The sequence below is a fragment of the Cyprinus carpio genome, chromosome B25 (assembly GCF_018340385.1).
Source record: "Cyprinus carpio isolate SPL01 chromosome B25, ASM1834038v1, whole genome shotgun sequence".
Classification (NCBI taxonomy): domain Eukaryota; kingdom Metazoa; phylum Chordata; class Actinopteri; order Cypriniformes; family Cyprinidae; genus Cyprinus; species Cyprinus carpio.
This window is the reverse complement of record NC_056621.1, coordinates 17,220,959-17,247,408: the sequence shown is the minus strand read 5'-3', so window position 1 is coordinate 17,247,408 and position 26,450 is coordinate 17,220,959. Positions and strand designations below refer to the sequence as shown.

Genomic DNA, 26,450 nt, shown 5'->3' with positions numbered 1-26,450 from the left:
CACCCATTCACTGCAGAGGATCCACTGGTGAACAAATGATGCAAAACTTCTCTAAATCTATTCTGATGAACTCTGAGGGTGAGTAAATACTCAGTAAATTCTCATTTTGGGGGGAACTATTTCTTGAAAGATATCAACATTTGACGCTTTCATGCCTTGAAAGTGAAACATCATATATTACATTTTAACAAATGAGCCCCTCTATGTTTTGTTGTGATTTTAAAGACATTTGTATAGGAAGAGAAGCATTTTCTCTTAGTTTTCATGAGGGTTAAAAGGTCTAACGGTCAGCCCAGGGCAAGAGAAATGACTTGCAGGTGTTTCTTTCCAAACTTTACATTTCCAGTCATATAATTTGCAAACACAACACAAACTCATATGAAAGGCACTTGATGCAAATGTTTTTGATGCAATTTTTCAGTGGTTGGTCTTCATCCCATGCAAGTGTTCATCAGTTTAAACACCTCTATTAAAATCACTACTCCCCTCTTTAAGGCTAAAACTAGCTTTAAGCCACATTTTGGACAGGAGTCCCTCAAATATCACCTTCTTTATTGCTACAAATGATTGGCTGAATGAAATTAACACCAGTGGCTGTGGCACAGATAAGGATAAACACAGTGCATCTGGCCTACAAATCACAGAAATAAATTTTTCAACTTTTCAAAGGCAGATTTTATGATCTCAGAGTCAACAGCTGTGGTTAGAAACCGCATACCAACCAAGCCAACACTTGGTTGTCATTCCCTCGAGGCTGTTTTTGGCATCTGTAGACATTTACAGATCCAGACAAAATGCTAATGTATCAATCAAAATCCTTGCAGCAAATCTTCACCGAGCCTGACATGTCTGGAATATGAGTTGGGGTATTAAATAAATGCACTGGTCCTGTTTATCAATGCCATTCATTTAAGATAATGCTGACCAGCACCTTATATTGTGGAAATGCAAATCATCACACATCATTAATCAGATAACATATCCGACTTGCCGTGAGTTTATTAGACTTTAAACCGCTGCTTTGTTGTTGTGTGCTGTCTTGCAATTAGTCAATTATTTGGCGATGCTGTTTGGAATTAGTTAAAAGGTTTTAGACAGTTTATGCAACATGATTCTCTCATCATTTTTTAATGCAGAAGCACTTCTGATTACCAGTAAATGTGTCTGATCAATGTTTTGACTCTAAAAATGCAAACTTATGCAGAAATGTAAAATGGTAATATACAAATATTGTAATTCTGTATAAACGTATAACATTTAAAATATGTTGTAATAAAATCACAGCTATGTGGCCCCAACCTAATATTTATGACAAAGAGGCTAGTCCTAGGAAGACAGTTGTTGTTGTTTTTCATTGAGTTATTATGTGAATGTTTTCCTTCGTAGAAGTTCAAATATTTTTTTTGTGGAAAAGAATACACTAAAGAAGAGCTGTTGTTATTATGTGTTTTGTTTCTTATGTTATCATCATTATTCTGATTGTTGAATGATGAGAAAGTTGTTGTCGTCATCATTGGTGGAGCTGGCAACAGCATCACACATCAGTCTCTCATCCCCGTCGCAGCGGGAGTTTGTGACAGCTTTTTGCTATCAAAAGAAGTAAACACACAACTTATCAATTGAAGCTAGACAAAAATGGAATAAATAAAAACGCATAAACATTTCATTGATTGCCCTGATATTTTGATCAAGGAGCCCAACGAGACAGCACACTTTCTGGCTGGAAAAGACCATTTGCATTCGTGCATAAGTGAGATTCAGGGCCAGTGAACCACTAAATTACTCCCCGTGTCTTTAATTACTGGAATGCTCATAATTAAGCTCAGGAGTTCAAACAAAGAGACAACTAACAGAAACAGAAGGGTAGACTAGTTATTGACATTTTTTATTGCACCATCACATAGAATTGAGAAACTGCTTTTAATTTTATACGTCAGTGCAAATACGATGATCTTCAATAAGTTGTGTAAATGTAAAAAAAATAAAAAAATTGGTTAATAAATTGTACTTTAATTGATTTAACATCAACTCGAGTCAAATATCTGTATGCAAAAAACATGCCATTAATATTTTATTTTTTAAATAATTATATATTTTTAGAGATGTCAAACGATTAATCGCAATTAATTGCATCCAAATTATAAAATTTGTTTACATAATATGTGTGTGTACTGTTTTTATTATCGCAATTATATTTATTGAAAATATACATGCGTATATTTATTTATATATAGATAATAAATATACACAGTACACACATATATTATGTAAACTAAAACTTGATGCGATTAATCACAATTAATCGTTTGACAGCACTGGATTTTAATTTGTACTAATTATTTAAATCAAATAATAAATTAACCAAGTATTTGAAATATAGATCAATATTTTGTATTTTTATTAAATTATTAATATAACAATGAATTAATTATTATTAATAATAAAACCACATTATCTAACAATATATGAAACTTTAATAACTAATAATTATCAAAATATTATTTACTTTTAAACTTATATTTAAATATAATTAATTCATAATTAAATTGATATTTAAATGATAATTAAATATAATTAAGACTGTTAATCTCTTCAGTATTGCTGTATAAAGGCACATTGAAGATGAATTAGTCTCACAGTTGTAGATACAGTATAGTATATAAATGGTTAGCAGCAGCGTGTAACTTCTCTGCTGTTGTCATAGAGATGCTCCTCAAGAAAAGCCAGAGTTTTCTGCCAGGACTCCTCCTGAGCTCGACTGTGAGGAACCGTCTCTCCTCCCCAAAGCACCACCACTACAATACAAAGCAATGTCATTTCAACGCATATGCCAACGACAGCACATTCATCTATCCGTCTGTGTATATGGCATCTCACTTCCCATTTAATGAAGTGAGCATGCTGCTGGGGGAAAATCATAAGATAACAGATGATCCATAGACTAGCCCGTATGTTATATTCCTGGTCAGTATGACCCACAGCACATTTTTGAGTTGCTGGAAATACTGGTTAAAATTTGGATGTTTTTTTTGAAATTGTGAAATTATTTCTTGTTTAGGGTCATGAACATGCCTGCAAAGTTTCAACACAAATTTTATAGTTAAATGCAACAAAGACCAAAAAAATGAATGATATACTTCCCTCTGAGAGTATTTACATTTACATTTATTTATTTTTCAAATCCAATTTCTGTATAAACTTAAAATCTGGACTACATGAGCTACTGAATTAAATTTAAACAGTAAAGTATGAAATGCAAATATTTTAATTCTGTATAAATGTGAAATATTTAAAAGGAGGCAATCAGTTGCAATAAAACATACTGTTCACAATGTTTAAAGAACATTGTTTTATAACTCAATTCAACAACTGTTTATATAACTCTGATTGTATTCGTCTGAAAGAGCTTACATAAAGAAAGTCATTTACACCTAGGGTGGCTTGAGGGTGAGCAAATCATAGGGTCATTTTCATTTTTGGGTGAACTTTAAAATTCATACTTATATTTACTTTGTGTCATTTTGTGAGAAGTATAGCTATTTAAGGTCTACTTCTTTTACTATATATATATATATATAAATATATATAGATATATATATATATATATATATATATATATATACATATATATATGTACATACACACACACACACACACACACACACACACACATAGGTGCATCTCAAAAAATTTGAATATCATGAAAAAGTTCTTTTTTTTTTTAAATTTAAATATGTGAAAAATATTTATGAACTATATATTATATGCTTTATATGTGTGGTTATAAATTTAGTAGGTTTTTTTTTTTTTTTTTTTTTTTTTGATGATTAGAGCTTACAGCTCATGAAAGTCAAAAATCCAGTACCTATATTTGAGTTTCATCAAATGACTCTACAGTATAAACTCTGGGTATCTCTTGTTCTTTGAAACCACAATATTGGGGAAGACTGCTGACTTGGCAATGGTCCAGAAGAGAATCATTGACACCCTCCACAAAGAGAGTAAGTCACAGAAGGTCATTACTGAAAGGGCTGGCTATTCACAGAGTGCTGTATCAAAGCATATTAAATGCAAAGTTGACTGGAAGGAAGGAATTGGGTAGGAAAGGGTACACTTGTGCATTTTGCTAAATTTTTACATTTTGCATTTCACTTGGAAATCAAGGTCTGGAGTCTAGAGGAAGACTGGAGAGGCACAGAATCCAAGCTGCTTGAAGTCCAGTGTGAAGTTTCCCAAGTCAGTGATGATTGTACTCATGATTTTAACGTAACATAAGGGCTAGCCAGCTCAAACACAGTGAAACAAGTAGCCTGATTATACATGCATTAGACTTTCACCTTTAGTCTTTGCCTCCAGTAGCTTGAAGTCACTGAATCGGACATGAGGGCTGTAGGGCGGCTCAATAAGGTGTCCCGTTCCAGGATACGAGAGAACCGTTAGGAGGTGACTGTTCCCAGCCTCTTCCATCATCTTCTTCATCTGTCGAGCAGGAAATGAGATTGGCTCAATCACTGGCCTGAGATTAAACCTTTTAATATATTAAACTGATCGACTCACATCCGCTGCAGATTCTGAAGCCGGCCAGTTTTGATCGTCCTCTCCAACGATTAACAAAACAGGACATTTGATCTCACCCATCTGGTGAAAACATGAATTGCAAGCACATGACTCTTTGTAGTACAAAACTGAATATTATATACTGATTACAAAGTAAATGCATCATTCTCATACCTTAACTTTCTTGGAAGGGTCGTCTGGTACCGGCAACAACAGATCCCGCCAAATTATTCTCATCTTTTCATCATAACGGATTTTGTCTACATTCCTTGGTGATGACAGAATGACAGACATTTTTAGTATTTAGTTTGTATAACAAAATGCATCTTAATAATGCCTGCTGTGTGAAAATGGTGTTTCTTTTTACTGTTGTAGTGCTGCATAGACATCCGCCAAAGATCCTTTGAGTGGCATGATGTGAGACCCGCTCGTACAAACCACACACCTGGGCTGCAAAGTTCCCATCAAAGAACAGACAAATACATTGTATCACTGGATCTGCATCAAATCTCCACTGTGTTGATGTAAATGAGAACTTATGAGGTTTTTACCTCTACAATTTCTGAGTATGCGGTCAAACCCAGCGTTACAGACACCCCGAACGACATCCCCATCACTGCCACTCTGTCAGGGCGAACTTTGGGGTGTTTTTTTAGAAATGTGAATGCAGTCTGAAAAAACAAATATATATGTTTATATATATATATATATATATATATATATGATGTGCTTTAAATACTTTCAAGGTATATATTAGGGTATATACCTTATTTTCCCTCTCCAATGTGAGAATCAAATTGTAAGAAATATTAACATAAATAGATTAAATTAATAAACTAATTAAATTCAACATGCATTTAATTAATTTCCAATTTAATTAAATATTTTAATTTAATTTAAATTCAACATGCATTTAATTAATTTCCAATTTAATTAAATATTTTAATTTAATTGGAAATTTAATTCTAATTCTAAATTCTGCATCTAATAATGTCATTTCATTTTAATAAACATATTTTCCATATACACTACCGGACAAGATTTTGTATTGTTTTTTAAAAAAGTTTTTAAGTGTTTTATGCTTGCCAAGGCTGCATTTATTTTATTAACAATACATTAAAACATTAATATTGTAAAATATATTTGCAATTTAGTTTTCTGTGATAATATATTTTAAATGTAATTTATTCCTGGGATGCAAAGCTGAATTTTAGCATCATTACTCCAGTCTTCAGTGTCACATGATCCTTCAGAAATCATTCTGATAGGCTGATTTGCTGCTCAATTATCATTGGTGCTCAATTATTATTAATAATAATAATAATAATTGTAATATAATAATATAAAGGATCATGTGACAAATAAATGCTGTTCTAATGAAATGAAAAAAATGTATCATGGTTTCCTCAAATATACTTTTTAATATAATTTTAGAATTGAGAACAATTGCTTTTAAGTTTTAGTTTTGTTTCAAATTTTACTGATTATGCTCTATTTTTGATCAATTAATGCAATCTTGGTAAGGCTAAGAGATCTTAATTATTCCAAAATGTTTAACCAGTATATATATTCACATATAAATATACATGAATTACTTACCTATCAGTTAACTAGAATGATATTTTCAGTTGTTGTGTAGCACACATGTACCTCAAAGTAGGTGTTGTCCACGTGATGGAGTTTTCCTTCAGCAGTCAGGATCCCGATGTACTCCAGAGCCAGCGAGACATAGCCGCGGGACGCCAGGAGCGCGGAGCGATACTCAACACGACCTCCCTGCCCTCCCCAGAGGTCCAGCACAGCAGGAAAGGGGCCAGAACCTGCATTACAAAACCACACGCATATAAACAGAGAGTCCCTCAAGTCTCTGTAAAAGTAGACAGAATGTACAATGATTTACATTCATCTAAATGTACAAGGTCAAATAAACACTTCTCTTGTGGCACAATAAAAATACATATTTCGTGTTGTTTCTGAATGCCTTGAATTGAATCCTTCACTTTTGTTCATTTTAATGCATCACTGTAGAATAAAAGCATTAATTTCTTTAACAAATGACAGTATATATTTATATTATTATTAAATTTATATGTTAATACATTTTTTAAACTTGCATATTATGTAATTTATTATTATATTTCTGTTATGAGATTAAATATAATTTTACAATTATTGCAAATACTACACTAATGATACATGGGCAAGGACTGCATCTAATTGCTAATCCATACCTGGAGGAATGAAGAGTGTCCCCTTCATCTCCCCCTCTGTCACTTCAACCCTCTGGACCTCAGGGGCCAAATACCAGCGTTCAGCTGTAGCTGATGTGAGGGGTATGTGATGCTTAAAGCCCCTAGCAAGGTGTCCTTCATACACAGAAAACGTCACTTTAACGGGAGTCTGGACATTGTTCTTCCGAAATCTGTCAATGCAAATTAGAATGATCTCATGAATTCAGTGCATGACAGTAAAAGATTTTCCCATGCATTTTTCACTTCAGTTTAAAGTTAGACACAAATTCACCACATTGACATGCTACTTAAAAAGTACTAGACTGTGACTGTGTGCTGAGCAGCTTTAATTAGGGAAAGAATTAAAAATTTATGAAGCATTGTAAAAAAAAAAAAACAATTTAAGTAAAAACGATGGAGAAATATAAAACTCTCAATTTAAAATTGTTAATTGTATATATAGAAACAACATATTTTAAGTTTATTGCCAAATCTGAATATGTATACAAATATTTATTTATTTTTTTTTGAGTGGGTGGGATGACTTTTGTGTTTTTAGGTGTTTTTTGTTGTATGGGGGGATCTTGTGCGTTTTTTGTGATTTTTTCTTGGTGGCTCTCTGATTGGTAGAATTTTCTTTAAGCATCATGGGTAATGTAGTTTTTCATAAGGGATTCCGCTGTTAAACTGTTGTAAGTTGAAAAATTGCAAACTAAAATATTGCGAACAACAAAAGCATACTAAAGGGATAGTTCACCCAAAAAGAAAAAATTCTGTCATTAAATACTCACCCTCATGTCGTTCCAAACCCCTAAGACCTTTGTTCATCTTCGGAACACAAATTAAGATTTTTTTTTTAATGAAATCCGAGAGCTTTCTGACCCTGCATAGATAGCAATGGTACTACCACGATCAAGACCCAGAAACGTAGTAAGGACTTTGTTAAAATGGTCCATGTGACATCAGTGGTTCAACTGTAACTTTATGAAGCTACGAGAATACTTTTTGAGTGTTAAGAAAACTAAAATAACTTTCTTCAGCAATTCTTCTCCTTCACATCACTCTTAGGGTGCCATTTAGGAGAGTACCTCAACGCATGCGCACGCTCTCCTCTGAATGTAAACAAGACACAGCGCCTGCATGATCTGTGTCAGCAGCATCAGGTGCATTCATTGTTTACATGCAGAAAAAGGACGTGCATGCATCATGATACTATCCAAAAAGACACCCTAAGTGTGACGCATCAGAGAGCTCTCGGATTTCATCAGAAATGAAAAATGACAAATTTGTGTTCCGAAGATGAACAAAGGGTTTGGCATGACATGAGGGTGAGTAATTAATGATATAATTTTAATTTTGGGTGAACTAACCCTTTAACAATTTCCCTAAGAAGAAAATGAAAGGTATTTTACCTCTGGAACCCGTCTATTGCATTATATTGACGATGTGCCTTTTATTGCCATTTAATTATTATTTATTTTTATATTAGCACCTTTATGATAAAATTCCCATTTCAGTTTACAAAGAAAAACAACATTATACACATTTGGTATGACGTATAGATAGTAAATGAAACTAGTTTAATTCAAGGTGAACTGCCCCTTTAAATTAGAAGTTCATGAACGCAATGCGTTTGTTTATTAGTTACTTACCGGCGACCTGGTTTACTTTCAGGAACAGGTCTCATACTCCACAGCAGACCCATGCCTTCAACTCCCTCAAATGTCCCGCCAAGACTTTTATCTCTGGAAACTGTGTGTTTGTTAATATTTGTGTAAACTTTTGTAGTATAAAATGTGTTTTTGTGTTGTTTTTTGATGTGGTGTAGTGTACCTTTAACAGTCCCTGAGGAGTCGCTGGTGTAGCGGCCGAACGATTCCCAATCGTCTCCATCTTCAGAGCGAATCAGTGCGTGAAGAGTGATCTTATAATCGGCAGCCAAGTGCTTAACTTCTACTTCTGTTTTTTCATCAACCAGGCAGCTTGAAGGATGAACATTAAGTACAGGACCGTGCTCTGCCATGTTATACCTCAAAAATGGACACTGGAGTCGCTGGAAAAGTCTGAATGAATCCAAACTGTGGCAAAGGCTTTTATAAGAGGTTTAAGCTGGTCATTGTCCTATAGGACCGAGGTGCACACAGACAGCTCCTTATTTGGACCTGAAGTTCACAGATAAACAAGCCCATAAAAACGTAACAGGTTATTGAAACTGATGATAGAAGTCAAATGTTGATAGTTTGACCAAAGTGACAGGATTTCCTGCCATAAAATGTAATAAAACTTGACTAATTTTAGAACACTGAAATGTACAAAATAATCAGGTCTGTAGGAAAACTGGGAATGATGCAGTCTTGTCACGAGGGGATTGTTTGTTTACCTATTAATTATTTACTATCGTTTAAAGCAAATAAACAATGCAGTCAAATCTTGATATTATTGATATTAATATCATTATAGTGGTTTTTGTTCTTATAACAGTTGTTCTTTTTGTTTTATAGTGATAAATATTTGTGATAGAACTGATTATAAAAACACATTTTAATAGAAATAGCGTGTAATCATAAAACCTGGATTAATATTCTGCTAATTCATAAAAGTAAATGCAAACTATCACTGCTTGTTTCTATATGAATATATGTAATATATACTTTAATTAATAATAAATATTTTAATTAAAAAAAACTATTTTTTTATTGATATTTATTTTGCTGAGTTTGATTTATGCACTAATTTCCAGTTGAAATACTGTTGTTTCACTGGAAGATCAAGCTAGAGTATAACATTTTAATAAAAAATTAGGAGGTCGAAAATAAATAAACAATCATTAACATGCATTTAAAAAATGCAATTTCCAATTTCATGCCAAAATTCATCCTTGCATCACAACTACAGAGCACCAGACTTTATGGTATTTATGGAAGATTTTAATTCATGACAAAAAAAACCCATAACAATGATTGTCTGAACATCAAACTTTAGATTTAAGCTATCAATATTTATGGAGCTGAACACATTTTATTAACACAGCATAAGTGATATATTGTAACATGTGCCCTAAACTAGACCTATACTCTTCAAACAGCTGATAGCACCGCATTCAATGTACATGTCTAAAAATAAAAGACAAACATAAGTTAGAAATAAACCACACTTTCAAATAGGAAGTTAAAATATTGAATATGTAGTGGTAAATCTGCCTTGCTTGTAACATCATAACAATGTTTTACTTCAGAAAATGATTCATGGTGCGCCTCTGGCGAATATGAGCTCCAGGGCCGCTTGGATGTCTCCGCCGGTGGCCTGCAGGGCTCTCAGGATGAGCTCCTCATCACGGATGCCCATGTCCCGCAGCTGCTGGAGCTGCGACTGCCACTGATTCTACACATTATCAAACAGAGTCACTCCAGAATCAGTAATGCCACTTTAACAAAGAAAAATTATATTGGGGTCAGACTCCACTGCATATAAAAAGGAACAGGATGCATGCAAATCAAGCTGTGCTAACAGTCATAGGAAGAATGCATGCATTTTTCTGCGACATCTCTGACATCTCTGGACTATAAAGATGAATCTGGTGTAAAATGTCACTGGATGTCCGGTGGTTACTCACGTGTAAGCTGGACATGCTGGACACCTGCAGGGCCTGCTGCAGTGCCTGGTTAAACAGGTCGTTGGTTATAGGAGTGCCTGCAGGGTTTGGGGACACTCCTGAAGAGGGACCCTGTCACAGATGTATTCGGTTTTTAAATCAGTGTATGCAAATCTAAAACTTTATAGACACACTAATGGTTACATTCCAGCTGATAACAATTATTATCATTACTATCTGTTAAAGGGTTAGTTCACCCAAAAATGAAAATTAGGCCATAAATTACTTACCCTCAAGGCATTCCTAGGTGTATATGACTTTCTTCTTTCAGACGAATCCAGTTGGAGTTATATTAAAACTGTCTTTGATCTTTCAAGCTGTTTAATGCCACTCAGCGGGTGTTGCATGCATCAGTCCAAAAGAAGTGATATAAAAAGCGCCCATCCATTAAAAAAAAAATTGAACAAAAGCCTCCTGTAGCGAATAGATGCATTTTTGTGAGAAAAATATCCATATTCAAAACTTATATATTTAATTTAATGTTGCTTGCGCTGTTTTTTGTGGAAGGAGTTATGTGTGGGTGAATTATGAGGTCATCGCTGTGCATGCGCCGGTCAGTCTTGTGAAAACCAACGTTTGTTAACAGGAGCAAAGGAAGCAAAGTTTCCTTACTTAAGCAAAGGAAAACCAGTCTCGTCTTGGCTTATATTGAAATCCTCAGACATTCTTCTTTACAATCCTGGTTTTGTACATCTAATAAGTGACGTTGTTTTGTTTTGCTCTCTCAGCTGTGTTTCCGCGTTCGTTACTTTTGAGAGGCGCATGTGCAAAGCCGACCTCATACGTCATCCGACTGGAACTGCTTCCGTTTACAACAGAGAGCGCAAGCTAGATTCAAGAGATTATTACGTTTTAAATATGGTTATTTTTCTTACAAAAATGCATTTATTCGCTACAGGAGGACTTTGTTTACCCCCTGGAGCCATGTGAGACACTTTTTATTAAGGATGGGCGCCTTTTATTTAATTTATTTTGGACTGATGCATACAACACCCGCTGAGTGCCATGAAACAGCTTGAAAGATCAAAGACAATTTTTCATATAACTCCGACTGGATTTGTCTGAAAGAAGAAAGTCATCTACACCTAGGATGCCTTGAGGATGAAAATTTTATGGCCTAATTTTCATTTTTGGGTGAACTAACTCTTTAACTAGCTCTGATATCAAGGGGTCACAGCTTAGTTTTCAACGAAAAACTGAAAACTGCGTTTTGGCCGCTCATTTACAAGAAAACGTGTTTCAAAGTGCAATTTTTTGAAAACAATACCGTTGTAGTCTCAGTGAAAACTACAAAAACATACATTTGTGGAAACCTTGCGCTTGCATATTATATGTGTGCAGGTGTGTAGTGTTTCTTTACAAAGTGACATTGCCATCTACTGGCCTGGCATGAATAATACAGCATTTGTTGTCGTTTTCGCAGATCCGTATGAACTGGGATCGTTCTGACGTTTTGTCTGTACACAAAGCTTTTTCAGAAACACAAAGGAAAAACATTTCTGCTTTTAGTATATTGTTTTCATGTAAATGAACCCTAAATTTTATTACTTCTTTAATTAAATTAAAAATAAAACACTAAAAACTTAAATCTATCATTTAGAATTAAGTGAATTTAGACATTGCAAAATTATAAAATACTGCTTAAAAAAATTATATTTATTTTGTGATCTGCTAAAGATTTCATGTAACAGTGTTATGAAATTATTAATTTATTTCAGCATTGATAATGATTGATAATTTTTCTTGAGCACCAAATCAGAATATTAAACTGAAGGCTGGAATAATGGCTGCTGAAAATTCAGCTTCACCATCTCAGGAATGAATGATTAAATTGTTAAAATTATTAAAAAAGAAAACAAACAAAAAAAAAAAATTTAAATGTTATATTATTACTAAAATATATATAACAATATTTGTTATATAACATATATAACAAAATTAGATCAAATGCACCCTTGGTGTGCAAAGAGACTTTCAAAAACATAAAAAAAAAACATGTAATGCACTACTTTCCATAAAAAGTAATTAGATAATGTTACTTTTTATGGAGAAAAGCAATATTGTAACGCATAATATTAAAATACTGTTTAAAGTACTGTTTTAAATTACCTAATACTGTTGGCAAATAACACTGTTTTATATACTGACCAAAGATTTATGCGTATTTGGTGCTTGATGAGTTATAATTTTAGGCCTGGTTGTAAATATATATATATATATATATATATATATATATATATATATATATATATATATATATATACACACACACACACACACAGTAAAACCATTAAGGGTTGCAGAGGGGTGAAAATTGTCTGGTAAATTTCCGGAAACTTTCCCAAAATTCCCGGAAGATTCCCAAAAATTTCTGGAATGTTTCTTAAATTTACTGGAAATTTCCCACCTTTTTGCAACCCTACACTGGATGGACACAGTAACGGACAGTGTACTCTGCTGAAGTGTCCTGTACCTGGTTTCCTGCAGTTGGTGTAACAGCGCTGCTCTCAGGGGTGCTGGCGAGGGCCAGAGCGGTGGCCAGCTCACTTTGAGTGATGGGTCTGGGGCCCACGGCACCGTTATAACCGAGTGAAGCTGGCCTCATGCCGGCCAAACCACTAGCAAGAGTGGACGGCCCACCGCGATTCCCCTTACAGAGAAAAACTGGCTTAGGATCCAATTCTGTTAATGCACTATTCCTAATGAAGAACAGTTAATCATGACAAACCGACTGGAAGTCCTCCTCATCATCAGACATGCCTTCAAAGAGGAAACCTCCTGTAGATTAAACAAAGTTTCTGCATAAAAACTTCTATGGATCGCCACATTGACCCATCACATTATGTAAATAGTGGGCAATTTTTCACTTAAATTGCGTTTAAATGGACACCCACCTGGCATGTCGCTGTAAGAGCTAGAAGACACGTTTCTGGAGGAGCTGGCGCTCTGCTGGGGCGGCACGCTGCCAGCCACCGAGTGCAGCACCAGGATGATGGCATTTACCAGCGCCGGGTGGGAATTGGCCAATCTGCTGAGACAGTTAAGCTCAGGGTATCGTTTGCTTTAACCCAAAGTGCACCACATGCCACATTCTGAGGCGGTTAAACCTTGGATTCAACAGGAAGTCAACACAATATGGTGTTCACAACCGTTCTACAATGTGACATCAGCCAAAATGTAAAGTTGTTTTAAAAACACAATAAATAATTTATTGTGATTAATTATTATAAAATCAGTACCAGACAAACTTGACTGCTTATGCTTTAAATAAGACAAATATAAATTAAATCTAAATATGAATTAATTTTTTATAGAATTAATTGTATTATCATTATAATGTCAACATTGATTAATTAATAATAATAACATAATAATAATAATAATTATTATTATTATTACATTATTGTTGATACTATTATTATTATTATTATTATTATAGAAGCAATTTTTATTAATTATTATTATAATAATACTGATTAATATAACATAATAATAATTTTAGATTATTATTTATATATAATTGTTATATTACAATTATTATTATTATTAATTATTGCATTAATAATACATTGTTGTGGATAACATATTGGGATTACTGATTAATTAATAATAACATAATAACATTATTGATTTATATTAATTTAAATTATTATTTCAACACTGATTAATTAATAATAATAAAATAATAATAATTTAGTAGTAGTAGTATTCCTGATAGTAGTAGTATTAATTATAATTTTATTATAATACTGATTCATTAATTAATAATAATGTTTTGTATTTATTATTAGATATTATATTATACATTTGATTATTATCATATTACAATAATATTAGTGTATTATTATATCAGTTAATAAATTATTATTGCATTATCAATTAATAACAATATTACTGATTACTGATTTATTATTATTATTGATGTATTATTATTCTTATTTTACATATTACATTGATTTATTGATGATGATGATTATTGTTGTTTATTATGAATTGCAAATTATTATAATTATTTTATTAATATTGATTAGTTAATAAAAATACCGATTTATGATTAATGATGTTGTTTTTCTTATTAGTAATAGTAATAATAATAATAATTAATATTACTAAGAAACCAACAACAACAATAATTGTTGTTATTAATATTTATTTATTTATTAATAATAACAACCAATTTATTTGCTGTTGCCGTTTTAGTATTTTTTACATAAAATTATTTATTGTTTTTGTTGTTTTTCTTCTTATAATTAGTACTACTAATAATAATCGTATTTATTTATTTATTTTGGATGAGTTGTATGTAAGGATGCTCACTCACGTGTCAAGCATGTTTGGGTCGGTGAATTGTATGAAGAGGTCTTTGTCTTGAAGAACCCCTAAAAAGAAAGTCAGCACACATGAGTAAGTCCTCAACACGCCTCACATCTCAAACCTCTTCTGCCTGCGATCACACAGTACCCAGAGCCACAGGATCGCTGCTCAGCCCAGGTGTTGCCACCATGATCTGGTCCAGGGATTCCTTGTTGTTCAGCATCTTGAACACCTGGAATGAGTGAACAGCTACTCAAACATGCTCCCAAGGATCCAGAAGCAGCAGCAGAGACATCTGTATGCTGCTCTAGTCAACCTACCGAGTCTCTGTACGCAGTGCTGGTGTGAAGAGCTGCCTGCAAGACACGAAACTCCCTCGCAGCCGCAACCTTGTCCACTGGCTCTACAGGAGAACATACAGGAATAAATAACGGACTGTATTCATGGTGCACTTTTGTGTTTATGGAGCTTGCCAGTGTCCATCTTTATCTCCATTCTCTGTGTTCCAGTGAAGATGGTAAACACGACTCACCGGGACGGATCTCAGGCTCTGGCCATGACTTTCTCAGGATGTGCACAGTGGATCCCGACTGAATCCCATAGGACTCCAGAGTCAAGTCATCCTTTAACTTCCTCCCACAGTACACTAATTCTGTAATGCATGAAGATAATGGGAAAACTGTTTACAATCTTGTCAAGATTCCTCTAGGGGTTATTCCCAGAATTGATTAATTTCTTTCTTTTTCTTTTCTTTTCTTTTTCTTTTTTTTTTTTTTTGTTGGAAACATGAAACTCTTTTTAAAGTGTCTTTAGATTTCATCACAAAAGGGACACATTTAAGTGTTTAAAAGTCATAGTTTCAGCTTGATGACTTAAATCCTATTATATATTGTTATATTATATTACATATTAGGGGGAAACAATAGTCTAATAGACTTACAACATAAACCTACTGTAAAATAATGTGTCCCTTATTTGTCCCTTATAATATTAGTTATATTTTGTCAATAATGTTAATTTTTTTTTGGGAAATGATTTGGCTGTTTACTATTTAAACCATAAATTACATCCTACTAGTAAGATTGGTAACACTTTACTTGATTTCTTTAAATATATAATGCTTTTTAATTATGTCTTGTAATGCACCTTATAATGCATTATAATATTATAATACCTATAAATTTATCTTAAGTAATTAATTAAAAAATGTAGCAGGAAATCTGCAGATAATATGGATTTTAACTTTGGTGACATTTATTTATGAAAAGACTGAATGCTTCTTTTTTTTTTTTAAACTATTATTTAGCGGGATAAAAATGTTATTAATAACAGTTGTGATTATAGTTGGTATATATTAATTAAGTTTTAATAGATACTAGTATTGATTATTGTTATTTTACAGTTACTAGCAAAATTGCAATTGATACTGGCAACAATTGCAATACAAATTAGACAAAAGTGATTAGTTAATACCTGAACCACAAAGAATTCAAAGCGTTTTTGTAAACATACTGTATATATTGATACAGCAATGGAACATTAATCTTTGATTATTATAATAACTATTACCAAAGCAATACTAGTATCTTATAAATAGACAATAAAATTGAAAAGATAGTCACCACATAAAAATAATAATAAAAAAAAATCATAAAAACTAAGCACTAGTAAAATAACAGTAAATAATAATGTAATAATTAGCGCTAGTAAAATAATAAATAAGCACTAGGCTACAGGAATATAACGGGCTAAACAAAACGAAACCGTTATTTCGTTACCTGAATACCTTTTAATGATTTTAATTTGACTTTGAGGTCCACATCAAATTGTAACATTATAAATAAAGGCTCTATGTTAGTGTTTTTAACCAGTTTAATCAGTACAAACGAGACAGCGTTAATGCCGCACTGTCGTCTAATATTACGATGAGTCATGTGCCTCGCATTATATGTTACCTATGAGCTCAGGGTCTGGTATGGCGTCGGGGATGTGGGCTGACAGCAGCTGCTTGAGAGTGGAGACCCGGTACTCTCCGGGAGGAACATCTCCAGGCTCGGGCTCCGGGAACTGCAGCACGGACTTGGGACGAGAAGGCTGGTCCAGCAGCTTGAGGGACAGACGCCACTCTGACAGCGCCATGGAGCTGCTGCACGGACTACAGATGATGGCCTTTCTCTCAGAAACGACGAATATATCCACCAATCTAGCGAACGCGGTCTGTCCCTGGAATAAACAGTATGTACCGTGCGACTGTTTTCATCCGCGCACCGTGACGTCACGCAGGAAAGATGGCGGGTCTGGGAGTTGTAGTTTTTTCCTGATGTGTTTGCAGGCTGTAGTTCTCGCGTGTGAACAGAGAAGGCGGAGTAGTTATGAGGCACTATTTAAATAAAACATAGAAATATTACAAATAGCCAGGTGTGTCTTTTAGAGAACCCACGAACAGGGTTATTATTAAAAACAAAAACCATATAAAGCATTTATGTCATTTGAAATAAACGGTAAATAAATTTATCAGGATTTAAATTTAGCAGGTTGTCAAGGTAAGTCTAATTTCAATTTATTTCAACTTGATGTAGTCCTACTAAAATAACTAAAGCTGAAGTAAAGTAGCCTAAATAAATAAAAGCTGTATGTTTGAAAAAAATAATACAAATTACAAACTTACAAAAAATAATACTTGATTACTAAATAACATTACTGTTACTAAACTGAAATTAACATTTTCGTTACTTGAAATAAAATTTAAGATTGTTTCCAAAGCGACATTTCTCATTTATTTTTTAATATAAAAATGTAAAAAATTAATATATTTCTCATATATATATATATATATATATATATATATATATATATATATATTATATATATATATATACTACTCTTGGCACAAGAGTAGTAAAGACATCTTCCAGTAGGGGCCAACTACACCATACTAACACCAGGTCCACCTATGAAAAAACAATGCTAAATGATTCAGCTAGAAACACCTTGCTTACTACTCAAATTCAGTCTTTCTAAGGTAGTATTAGCAATCATCTTAAATCTATGACTGTTTGCTTTATATTCATTCGTATGTTTCCACTATGCTTTGTTTGGATCAGCTCTGTCGTTTCCGAGCTCTCGTACGCATCAGTTCTGGGTGCTAGTCGTGGTTTTAGTGAGGCAGGACTGTGTTTGTGCTGTCACGCAGTTATTCTCAGTGACAGATGGTCTCTTGGCTGGATACTCTTCTCAGAGAGCGCCAGTCTTCTGTGAGCTGCTCCGCCTGACAGCGCCTGAGGGAATCAGGACACACCAGTTATGACCGGGACGGAGCATTTCACACCCTGTGAAGAGACGCCCTGTTCAGCCAGAGCCCTGGAACATGGCTCCGCTACAAAGGGACGTCACTTTGGGCTTGTCTAAAGATCATGACAAGTCTGGAAGTCTGTGCCGTGCAGATTAGAGGAGCTGTGGCCGCTTCCTGACTATCACAGTGACCACTCAGACTTCGGTCATTCTGGAGTGGAAATCACTGTAGCGGGAGACTGGGAGAATTTTTGACATTTTACTTCAGAATAATGGCTATGTCTTCTGGCTTGACATGCCATACTCCATTCAAACATTATCTTTTTATGGACATTATGCACACAGTGATTTTCTACACTGTAAAAAATCTAAAAAGTTGAGAAAACCTAAAAGTTTAAGGCAACCAGCCTCAGGAGATTTTTGAGTTTTCTCAACTTTCTGTTGTATAAACTGAATAAAAGAAGTTGAAAGAACTCAAAAATGCCCTGAAGCTGGTTGCCTTAAACTTTTAAGTTTTCTCAACTTTTTAGATTTTTTACAGTGTAGAGAATACACACACACACACACACACACACACACAAACTAATAAAAATTACATAAAGAAATAAAAACTTCAATTAATTGAACTGAAAAAAAATTAAAAAATAACTTATTTTATTTCATCTATAGTTTCAGAGGCAATATTTCTCATTTAGTACAACTAAATAAAATGAATAAAATTTGTATATATGTATTTTTTTAAAGAAAAAAAAAAAAGTGATGCTTGTTAGTATATTTACTTTGCAAAAAGTTGGATTTTAAGAAAAACTTAGTTGTAGTTTCATATTTGGCAGCGTAATGGAGTTGTCAGTTATTTTTTATGAACATTATCTTAGATATTTCTTTAAAAATTTCTCAGAAAAAAACCCCAAAAAGTATGTATATATATATGTATATATTAATTTATATATTATTATTATATATTAAATTATATATTAATTTAATTCATTTTAACAATTACCATTATTATGTTTTTGAAAGACGTCTCATACATGTTATGTATATACACACACACACACACACAACTTAATATATATTACATTAATTATATCGTAGTTATATTTTGTAATAGAATTTAAAAGAACTTTTCTATTTTAATATATTTTGAGAATTTAATTAATTAATTGGAATAATTACCATTTTAATGTTTTTGAAATATGTCTCATAAATATATACATACACGTGTATGTGTGTGTGTGTGTGTGTGTGTAAATAAGTAAATGTAAATGATGTAAATGTAAATATCTATATGAATTTCAGATTTTGAGACACTGTTGGTTTTTGTCTCAGGAGAAGAATCAGAGATGCAGAGGAGTTAACAGAAGGTCTCATGTAGCTGTTTGCTCTTGCTCTTGCTCTGCAGCTTGAATGTTGGCATCCTTGAAACGAGCCCTTTTCTCAGTCAAAGTACTTACTGTAAGGAAGGCGTGAGAGAGTCCATGAGCGTGTTTGCGATGTGATGCTTGATGGAGTCTCTTCCGGTAAGTTCACTTTACATTCACATCACACAGTACAGCTTGATTAATGGAGAGGCTGAGGAATGGATTCTTTAATTTGATTAATTAGGCTCAAGACCTTGTCTGCAGAGGTCTGATGAGAATTGAATATAAGCATTCTGAAGAGCCTCGAAACCCGCATTAAGGGATCGTTATATATGGAATAAATGAACATTATGTGTCCATCAGGAAACTCGATGAATGAGGGAGAAGCTAATGGGTTTGATTACAAGCGACCCCATTAAAACTTTTGTGCCAGTTTGGCCCCATGTGCATGAAGAGATTAGTGACTGGGATACAACTAATGCAGCATCATTATCTTCATAAGCGAGCTTAATATCATGAGGGCCTTGCCCAATGATGCCACAATTATCATTATTAACACTGGCTTTATAGGAAAGAGGAAGGAAAGTTTCTGTTTACTGAGTTTCTATATGACCAGTTTAGCTTTATGACATGGTACATTACGTCCGATAGCTCAAGTTCTTGTACTGATCAAACTATGAAAGCTAGTCTCTGCTATGATACAAAAAATTAATAAAAAAGGTAATTGTGAATTTTTATCTCATTATTCAGACTTTTTCTTGCAAGTGTGAGTTTATATCTCAAAATTCAGACTATTTTCTCGCAATTACGAGTTCATTTCTCACAATCCTGATTTATTTCTCGCAGTTGTGAGTTCACATCTCACAATTCTCATTTCTCACAATCCTGATTTATTTCTCGCAGTTGTGAAGAAATCCTTGTTTTTTTCTCACTGTTATGAGTTTATATCAGTTCACGATTTATTTCTCGCAGTTGTGAGTTCACATCTCACAATTCTTGAGTTTGTTTTTTTCAATTATGACTTTTTTTTCTCACAATTGTGTTTTTATCCCAAAATTCAGACTTTTTTCTAGCAATTGTGAGTTTAAATCTCACAATTCAGTTTTTTTTCTCAAGATGGAGTTATCTCAGTTCTGATTTTTTTCTTAAAGTTATGTGTTTGTATCTCACAATTCTAACTTTTTTCTCACAGTTTTGTGTTTGTTATCTCAGTTCTGACTTTTTTTTTTTAAATTGTGTGTTGTTATCTCTTCTAACTTTTTTCTCACAGTTGTTTTTTTCTCGCACTCACAATTCAGTTTTTTTTCTCAAGATGGAGTTATCTCAGTTCTGACTTTTTTTTTAAAATTGTGTTCGTATCTCAAAATTCAGACTTTTTTCTCACAGTTGTGAGTTTATATCTCACAATTCAGATATTTTTCTCACAGTTCTGACTTTTTTCTTAAAATTGTGAGTTTATAGCTCACAAATCAGACATTTTTTCTCACAATTTTGTGTTTGTATCTCACAATTATGACGTTTTAAAATTGTGGTTTTATAGATATTAAGTCTTTTTTTTTTTGTAATTGTGTTATCTTAAAGACAGACTTTTTCTCTCGCAATTGTGTTATCTTAAAATTCAGACTGCTCACAAATCAGACATTTTTTCTCACAATTTTGTGTTTGTATCTCACAATTATGACGTTTTTCTCGCAATTGTGAGTTATCTCAAAATTCAGACTTTTTTTCTCGCAATTGTGAGTTTTTATTTCAAAATTCAGACTTTTTTCTCGCTATTGTGAGTTATCTCAAAATTCAGACTTTTTTTTCTCGCAATTGTGAGTTATCTTAAAATTCAGACTTTTTTCTCGCAATTGTGAGTTTGTGTATCTCACAATTCATGACTTTTTTTTCTCGCAATTGTGAGTTATCTCAAAATTCAGACTCTTTTCAGACTTTTTTCGCAATTGTGAGTTACTTAAAATTCAGAATTCAGACTTTTTGTGTGTTATCTTAAAATTGTGAGTTATTTTCTCAAAATTGTGAGTTATTGTGATTTAAAATTCAGACTTTTTTCTCGCAATTGTGAGTTTTTATTTCTCAAAGACTTTCAGAAGACTTTTTTGTTATCTCAAAATTCTGACTTTTTTCTCGCAATTGTGAGTTATCTCAAAATTCAGACTTTTTTTTCTCGCAATTGTGAGTTATCTTAAAATTCAGACTTTTTTTCCTCTCACAATTTTGTGTTTGTATCTCACAATTATGACGTTTTTCTCGCAATTGTGAGTTATCTCAAAATTCAGACTTTTTTCTCTCGCAATTGTGTTATCTTAAAATTCAGACTTTTTTCTAGCAATTGTGAGTTATCTCAAAATTCAGACTTTTTTTCTCGCAATTGTGAGTTTTTTTAAAATCAGACTTTTTTTCTCACAGTTTTGTATTCAAAATTCACAATTATGACGTTTTTCTCGCAATTGTGAGTTATCTCAAAATTCAGACTTTTTTCTCTCGCAATTGTGTTATCTTAAAATTCAGACTTTTTTCTCGCAATTGTGAGTTATCTCAAAATTCAGACTTTTTTCTAGCAATTGTGAGTTATCTCAAAATTCAGACTTTTTTTCTCGCAATTGTGAGTTATTTCAAAATTCAGACTTTATTTTTTTTCTATTGTTTGTTTTTTTTTATTTATTCTGACTTTTTTCTCGCAATTGTGAGTTATCTCAAAATTCAGACTTTTTTTCTCGCAATTGTGAGTTATCTTTACACTTTTTTCTCTCGCAATTGTGTTATCTTAAAATTCAGACTTTTTTCTCGCAATTGTGAGTTATCTCAAAATTCAGACCTTTTTCTAGCAATTGTGAGTTTTTATTTCAAAATTCAGACTTTTTTCTCGCAATTGTGTTATCTCAAAATTCAGACCTTTTTCTAGCAATTGTGAGTTTTTATTTCAAAATTCAGACTTTTTTCTCGCGATTGTTAGTTTTTATCCAAAAATTCAGACTTTTTCAGGCAATTGTGAGTTTTTATCCCCAAATTCAGAATTTTTTCTTGCAATTGTGAGTTTTTATCTCAAAATGTTGAGTTTATATCTGAAGATTCAGACTTTTTTCTCACAATTGTGCGTTTATATCTTATGCTGCTAATGATGTTGTGATGTTGTTGTGTGATGTTGTCATTAATGATGTAAAAGTTTGTCATAAATTAAAATACACAATGACATCACTCAAACTAATTGGCCATCTCAGCAAAAAAATATCATTTGAGATTAGATTTGTTTGTTTATCATATCTTTTATTTGTAAGAGTAATATAAACGCAATAAATATGTATATTTTCTAAATTCCATTTTTTTTTTAATTGAGACCAAACAGTAATACTGTAAACAGAATGTGTTTAAATGATTTGACAAAACTTGTGTGCAAGAGCACTAGTAAACAGGAAAGGTTTGGCATTTTGATGAACAATTAAGAAGTCAAAAAATGTAAAGAGCGAAACATATGGATGAATACATTTGTTTAACAATTTGATCAACAACATGCATTTAATTTTTTAATTTATTTTTTTCATGCCAACTTTATTACTAAGCCTAACCCAGAGTTTTAACTGTTCACTTTGATTTTTCCCACAACAGTGTGGAACTACTGAGCTCTGCAAGGTCAACATATACACAGTGTCAGCATGTATTCAGAAGTATTCAGTCTAGTAGAGCTCCATGTTCTCTCACAGAGCAAGTCTCAGCTCAAACAGTTTCAGGCACAGAACCACATTGCAGACAGGCTGTGTCTTGTTGGAAGCCCTTGACATGGAACCAACTTCCACAGTCTACCGCATATAATCACTAGTGTAACCATTTTAATAGCAACTGCAATAACCCAGTATCAGGAGAAAGGATCCCCTAGTGGAAGGAAATCTGACAAGAACAGCTTGAACAGGAGGCTGGTTATTATGTATTTTGGTGTAGAAGAGAATACTCTGTAAGCAGTATGCAGCATTGTGAAACTGTGCAGTTGCTATTTCTGTCAAATCTGAGTCTTAAAAATTACGGTGAATGGTGAAAACTAGAGGACTTGTCATTAGCTAAACCTAAAACCATAAAAAATGTCATTACTTAACATAAAATATAAAAAATAAATAAAATATATCTTTTTCAGCTAATTGCCAAGGTAACATTTCTCATATTTGTTTCGTCAAAGTGCTAAAATCTCATGTATTGGTGAATTTAAAAAAATTATTAGGCCCCCCAAAAATGTAAAAAAATAAATAAACAATAAAACCTTTATTTTATTTTTATTTTATTTATTTTTCTATTTTATTGTATCTTATTTTTATTTTTTTATTTTATTTTGTATTATATATATATATATATATATATATATATATATATCTTTTCACCAGTGTATAGTATCTATAGTATTAGTATTTATAGTTTTTGAATTAGATGTAATTTGTTATTTATTTTTAGTTTTTTAAAGATAAATTTAAATAATAATAATAATCAAAATATGTGTATATATGTATGTACATAGATATATACACATACAAATTCAGAAATATAATAATAAATATATCAAAAATATAATAAAATAAATTATATATACACACACACACACAAAGAACAAATAAATAGAAAAAAAATATTTTTATTATTATTTTTATTATTATTTAAATTTATCTTTAAAAAACTAAAAATAAATAACAAATTACATATACATATCCAAAAACATATGAACAAATAAATAGAAAATTTATTATTATTATTATTATTATTATTATTATTATAAATTACATTTATCTTAAATAAAACAAAAAAATAAATACAAATTACATCTAATTCAAAAGCTATAAATACTAATACTAAAATAGACTATAGATACTAAAATAACACTGGTGTAAAGAAATCAGGTTGATTAAATAATTTTATAAAAAAATATTAGCATTAATAAAAATAATATTAAACCCAATTCCTTTGTGTTACCATGTGAATCAAAGTATATTATATATATATATATATATATATATATATATATATATATATATATATATATATATATTATATTATTTTATATTTTTTTTTTTTTTTTTTTTTTTTTTTTTTTTTTTTTTTACAGTGGTAGATGACAAAAATGTTCCTTTTTGAGTGTACTGTTCCTTTAAGACTCCAGTCTTCAACCATGTGTTTGCCTTAGTTATAATTGGTCTCTACTTGTATAGAGGATTAAAAGGTGTTCCATAAAAAGAACTGCACAGTGTCCCTTGAAGGCAGTTTCAATGATTGGCTTTTTATTATAGATGATTGCATAACAAGCCATCTCCAGTTGAAATGGGCCTGTGGTAAAGCTTTATGATTTAGACTCCAATTAAATTACCTCACTCACACTGACAGATGAACTCAGAGCATGGCCTTGTCTTTTGAAGGAATGAGTCCACAATGTCAAAGTTCAGATACGGCACGGCTAATGTGTTTGACACTATGAACAGTGAATCTTGCCTCTTAATTAATTTCCTCCGTCTGACCCGCTGTACTGTTGACACATGATTGCAGAGACTCCCGGGCATTTTATTCTTATAAAATATTTCTTAAAGGGACGGTACACCCCAAAATTTAAAATCTGTCATTGTTTATTTACCCATATCTTTTTAAAAAGTTATTTTGTTCTTCAGCAAAACACAAAAGGAGTTATTTATAGATGTAAAAACATAATCATATTGATATAATTTCTTAAGAAAGTGTGAGTGGTGGTTGCCTGGACGTTGTTTTTTGGTTGTTCAATGGTTTTAAGCATGTCGTTTTGCAGTTCTGGCTGGTTTTTAAGTAGTTTCTTGCTCACCCAAATCAAAAGAGCTCACCTCCACGTTTATCTGATCTCTAGATAAAAGACATCTACAGATATTTTTACTAATTTTACAGTCCACGAGGCAAGCCTGATTGAGTAGAAAAGTAATAACGCTCTTCTTCTCAATAAGCCACACTATTTGAGGCATCATTCATGTTTGTAGTGCAGGCCTTGCGGTATGAGGCAAAATGTAACACACTTAGGGAATTGTTCAAATCATTAACCCTAATTATGGCAGTAATGATCCTATATGAGCCTCATATGCAAATATAAGCTTTAACAACCACCGCTAGTAAGTGGATCTTCTCTAAACACTGTAAAACGATTTTTTTTTTCACTTCTATATTTGTGACAATGGCTAATGCAGCACTTTTATTGTCACAGCTATGGTTACTATGGTAAATCTGTGCATTCATCACAGGAAAAACAGTTTTACTAATTAACGTCCTGTTGAGAGGAAAATGATTTGGAATGAAGCGCCTGCCAGAAAGTTGCATTCATCATTTTATTTATATTTTACTTGGGGTTTTGTCAGAAATAACAGCCTAATATAAAGCACATTACTTAATTCTTTGGGGAAGCGTACTACTCGCTTAATTTAACTGTGTCTATTTACTGCACAGTGTGGGTGTGACCGAAACCAATTCTCACTCTTTAGGGGGCTTTGGAGATGCATGATTGTTTCGATATTGGCATAATCCCTCATAATGAATCCAAACAATGTTTATGTTTTTCTTTGGAAACTCCATGAGAACAGACGTTACAGTAATTCATTATCATAAGTATCGACCTAAACATTTCATAAATACTAATGGAACAGTTCAAAATCATTTCAAACTGATTTAAATGATTAGTTCACCCCAAAATGAAAATTCTGTTCATTTATTCACCCTTTCATTGTTCATTGGAACACAAATGAGATCTTTTGGTCATGCTTTTCCATGATTTAAGCTGCAAAAACACAAAAGCATCATGAAAGTATCATTAAAAATAATAAAATTTTGGAAAATAACAACTACATTTTATATCTCAAATCTAACAAATACACTACCACTCAAAAGTTTGAAATACCTATGATTTTTAATGTTTTTGAAAGAAGTTTCTTATGCACAACATTTTCATTTATATGATGAAAAATATAATAATACAATTTATTAAAATTTTTCTATATTAATATAATTAAAAATGTAAGTTATTGTTTATTTTCAGCATCATTACTCAGTCTTCAGTGT

The 26,450-nt window shown here is 32.4% G+C and overlaps 2 protein-coding genes across 3 annotated transcripts; both read right to left on the bottom strand.

The window, feature by feature from the left end:
• Positions 1-2,469: 2,469 nt before the first annotated feature.
• On the bottom strand, positions 2,470-8,944 carry acot19 (acyl-CoA thioesterase 19). Its single transcript, XM_042752540.1, has 10 exons — positions 8,622-8,944; positions 8,441-8,540; positions 6,789-6,979; positions 6,208-6,377; positions 5,109-5,228; positions 4,925-5,007; positions 4,732-4,825; positions 4,558-4,638; positions 4,338-4,479; positions 2,470-2,795 (listed from the first exon to the last, which is right to left on the bottom strand). The coding sequence occupies exons 1-10, from the start codon at positions 8,809-8,811 to the stop codon at positions 2,668-2,670; spliced, it is 1,299 nt and encodes a 432-aa protein (XP_042608474.1). The 5' UTR covers positions 8,812-8,944; the 3' UTR covers positions 2,470-2,667.
• Positions 8,945-9,697: 753 nt separating this feature from the next.
• On the bottom strand, positions 9,698-17,045 carry LOC109075740 (ubiquitin-like protein 7). Of its 2 annotated transcripts, XM_019091592.2 has the most exons (11): positions 16,710-17,045; positions 15,287-15,406; positions 15,075-15,157; positions 14,902-14,986; positions 14,762-14,819; positions 13,335-13,468; positions 13,169-13,218; positions 12,914-13,090; positions 10,402-10,512; positions 10,019-10,169; positions 9,698-9,901 (listed from the first exon to the last, which is right to left on the bottom strand). In XM_019091592.2, the coding sequence occupies exons 1-10, from the start codon at positions 16,891-16,893 to the stop codon at positions 10,032-10,034; spliced, it is 1,140 nt and encodes a 379-aa protein (XP_018947137.1). In that variant the 5' UTR covers positions 16,894-17,045; the 3' UTR covers positions 9,698-9,901; positions 10,019-10,031. The 2 variants fall into 2 exon arrangements, with proteins under 2 accessions (XP_018947137.1, XP_018947136.1); XM_019091591.2 differs by having other exon boundaries at positions 9,698-10,169.
• Positions 17,046-26,450: the final 9,405 nt, after the last annotated feature.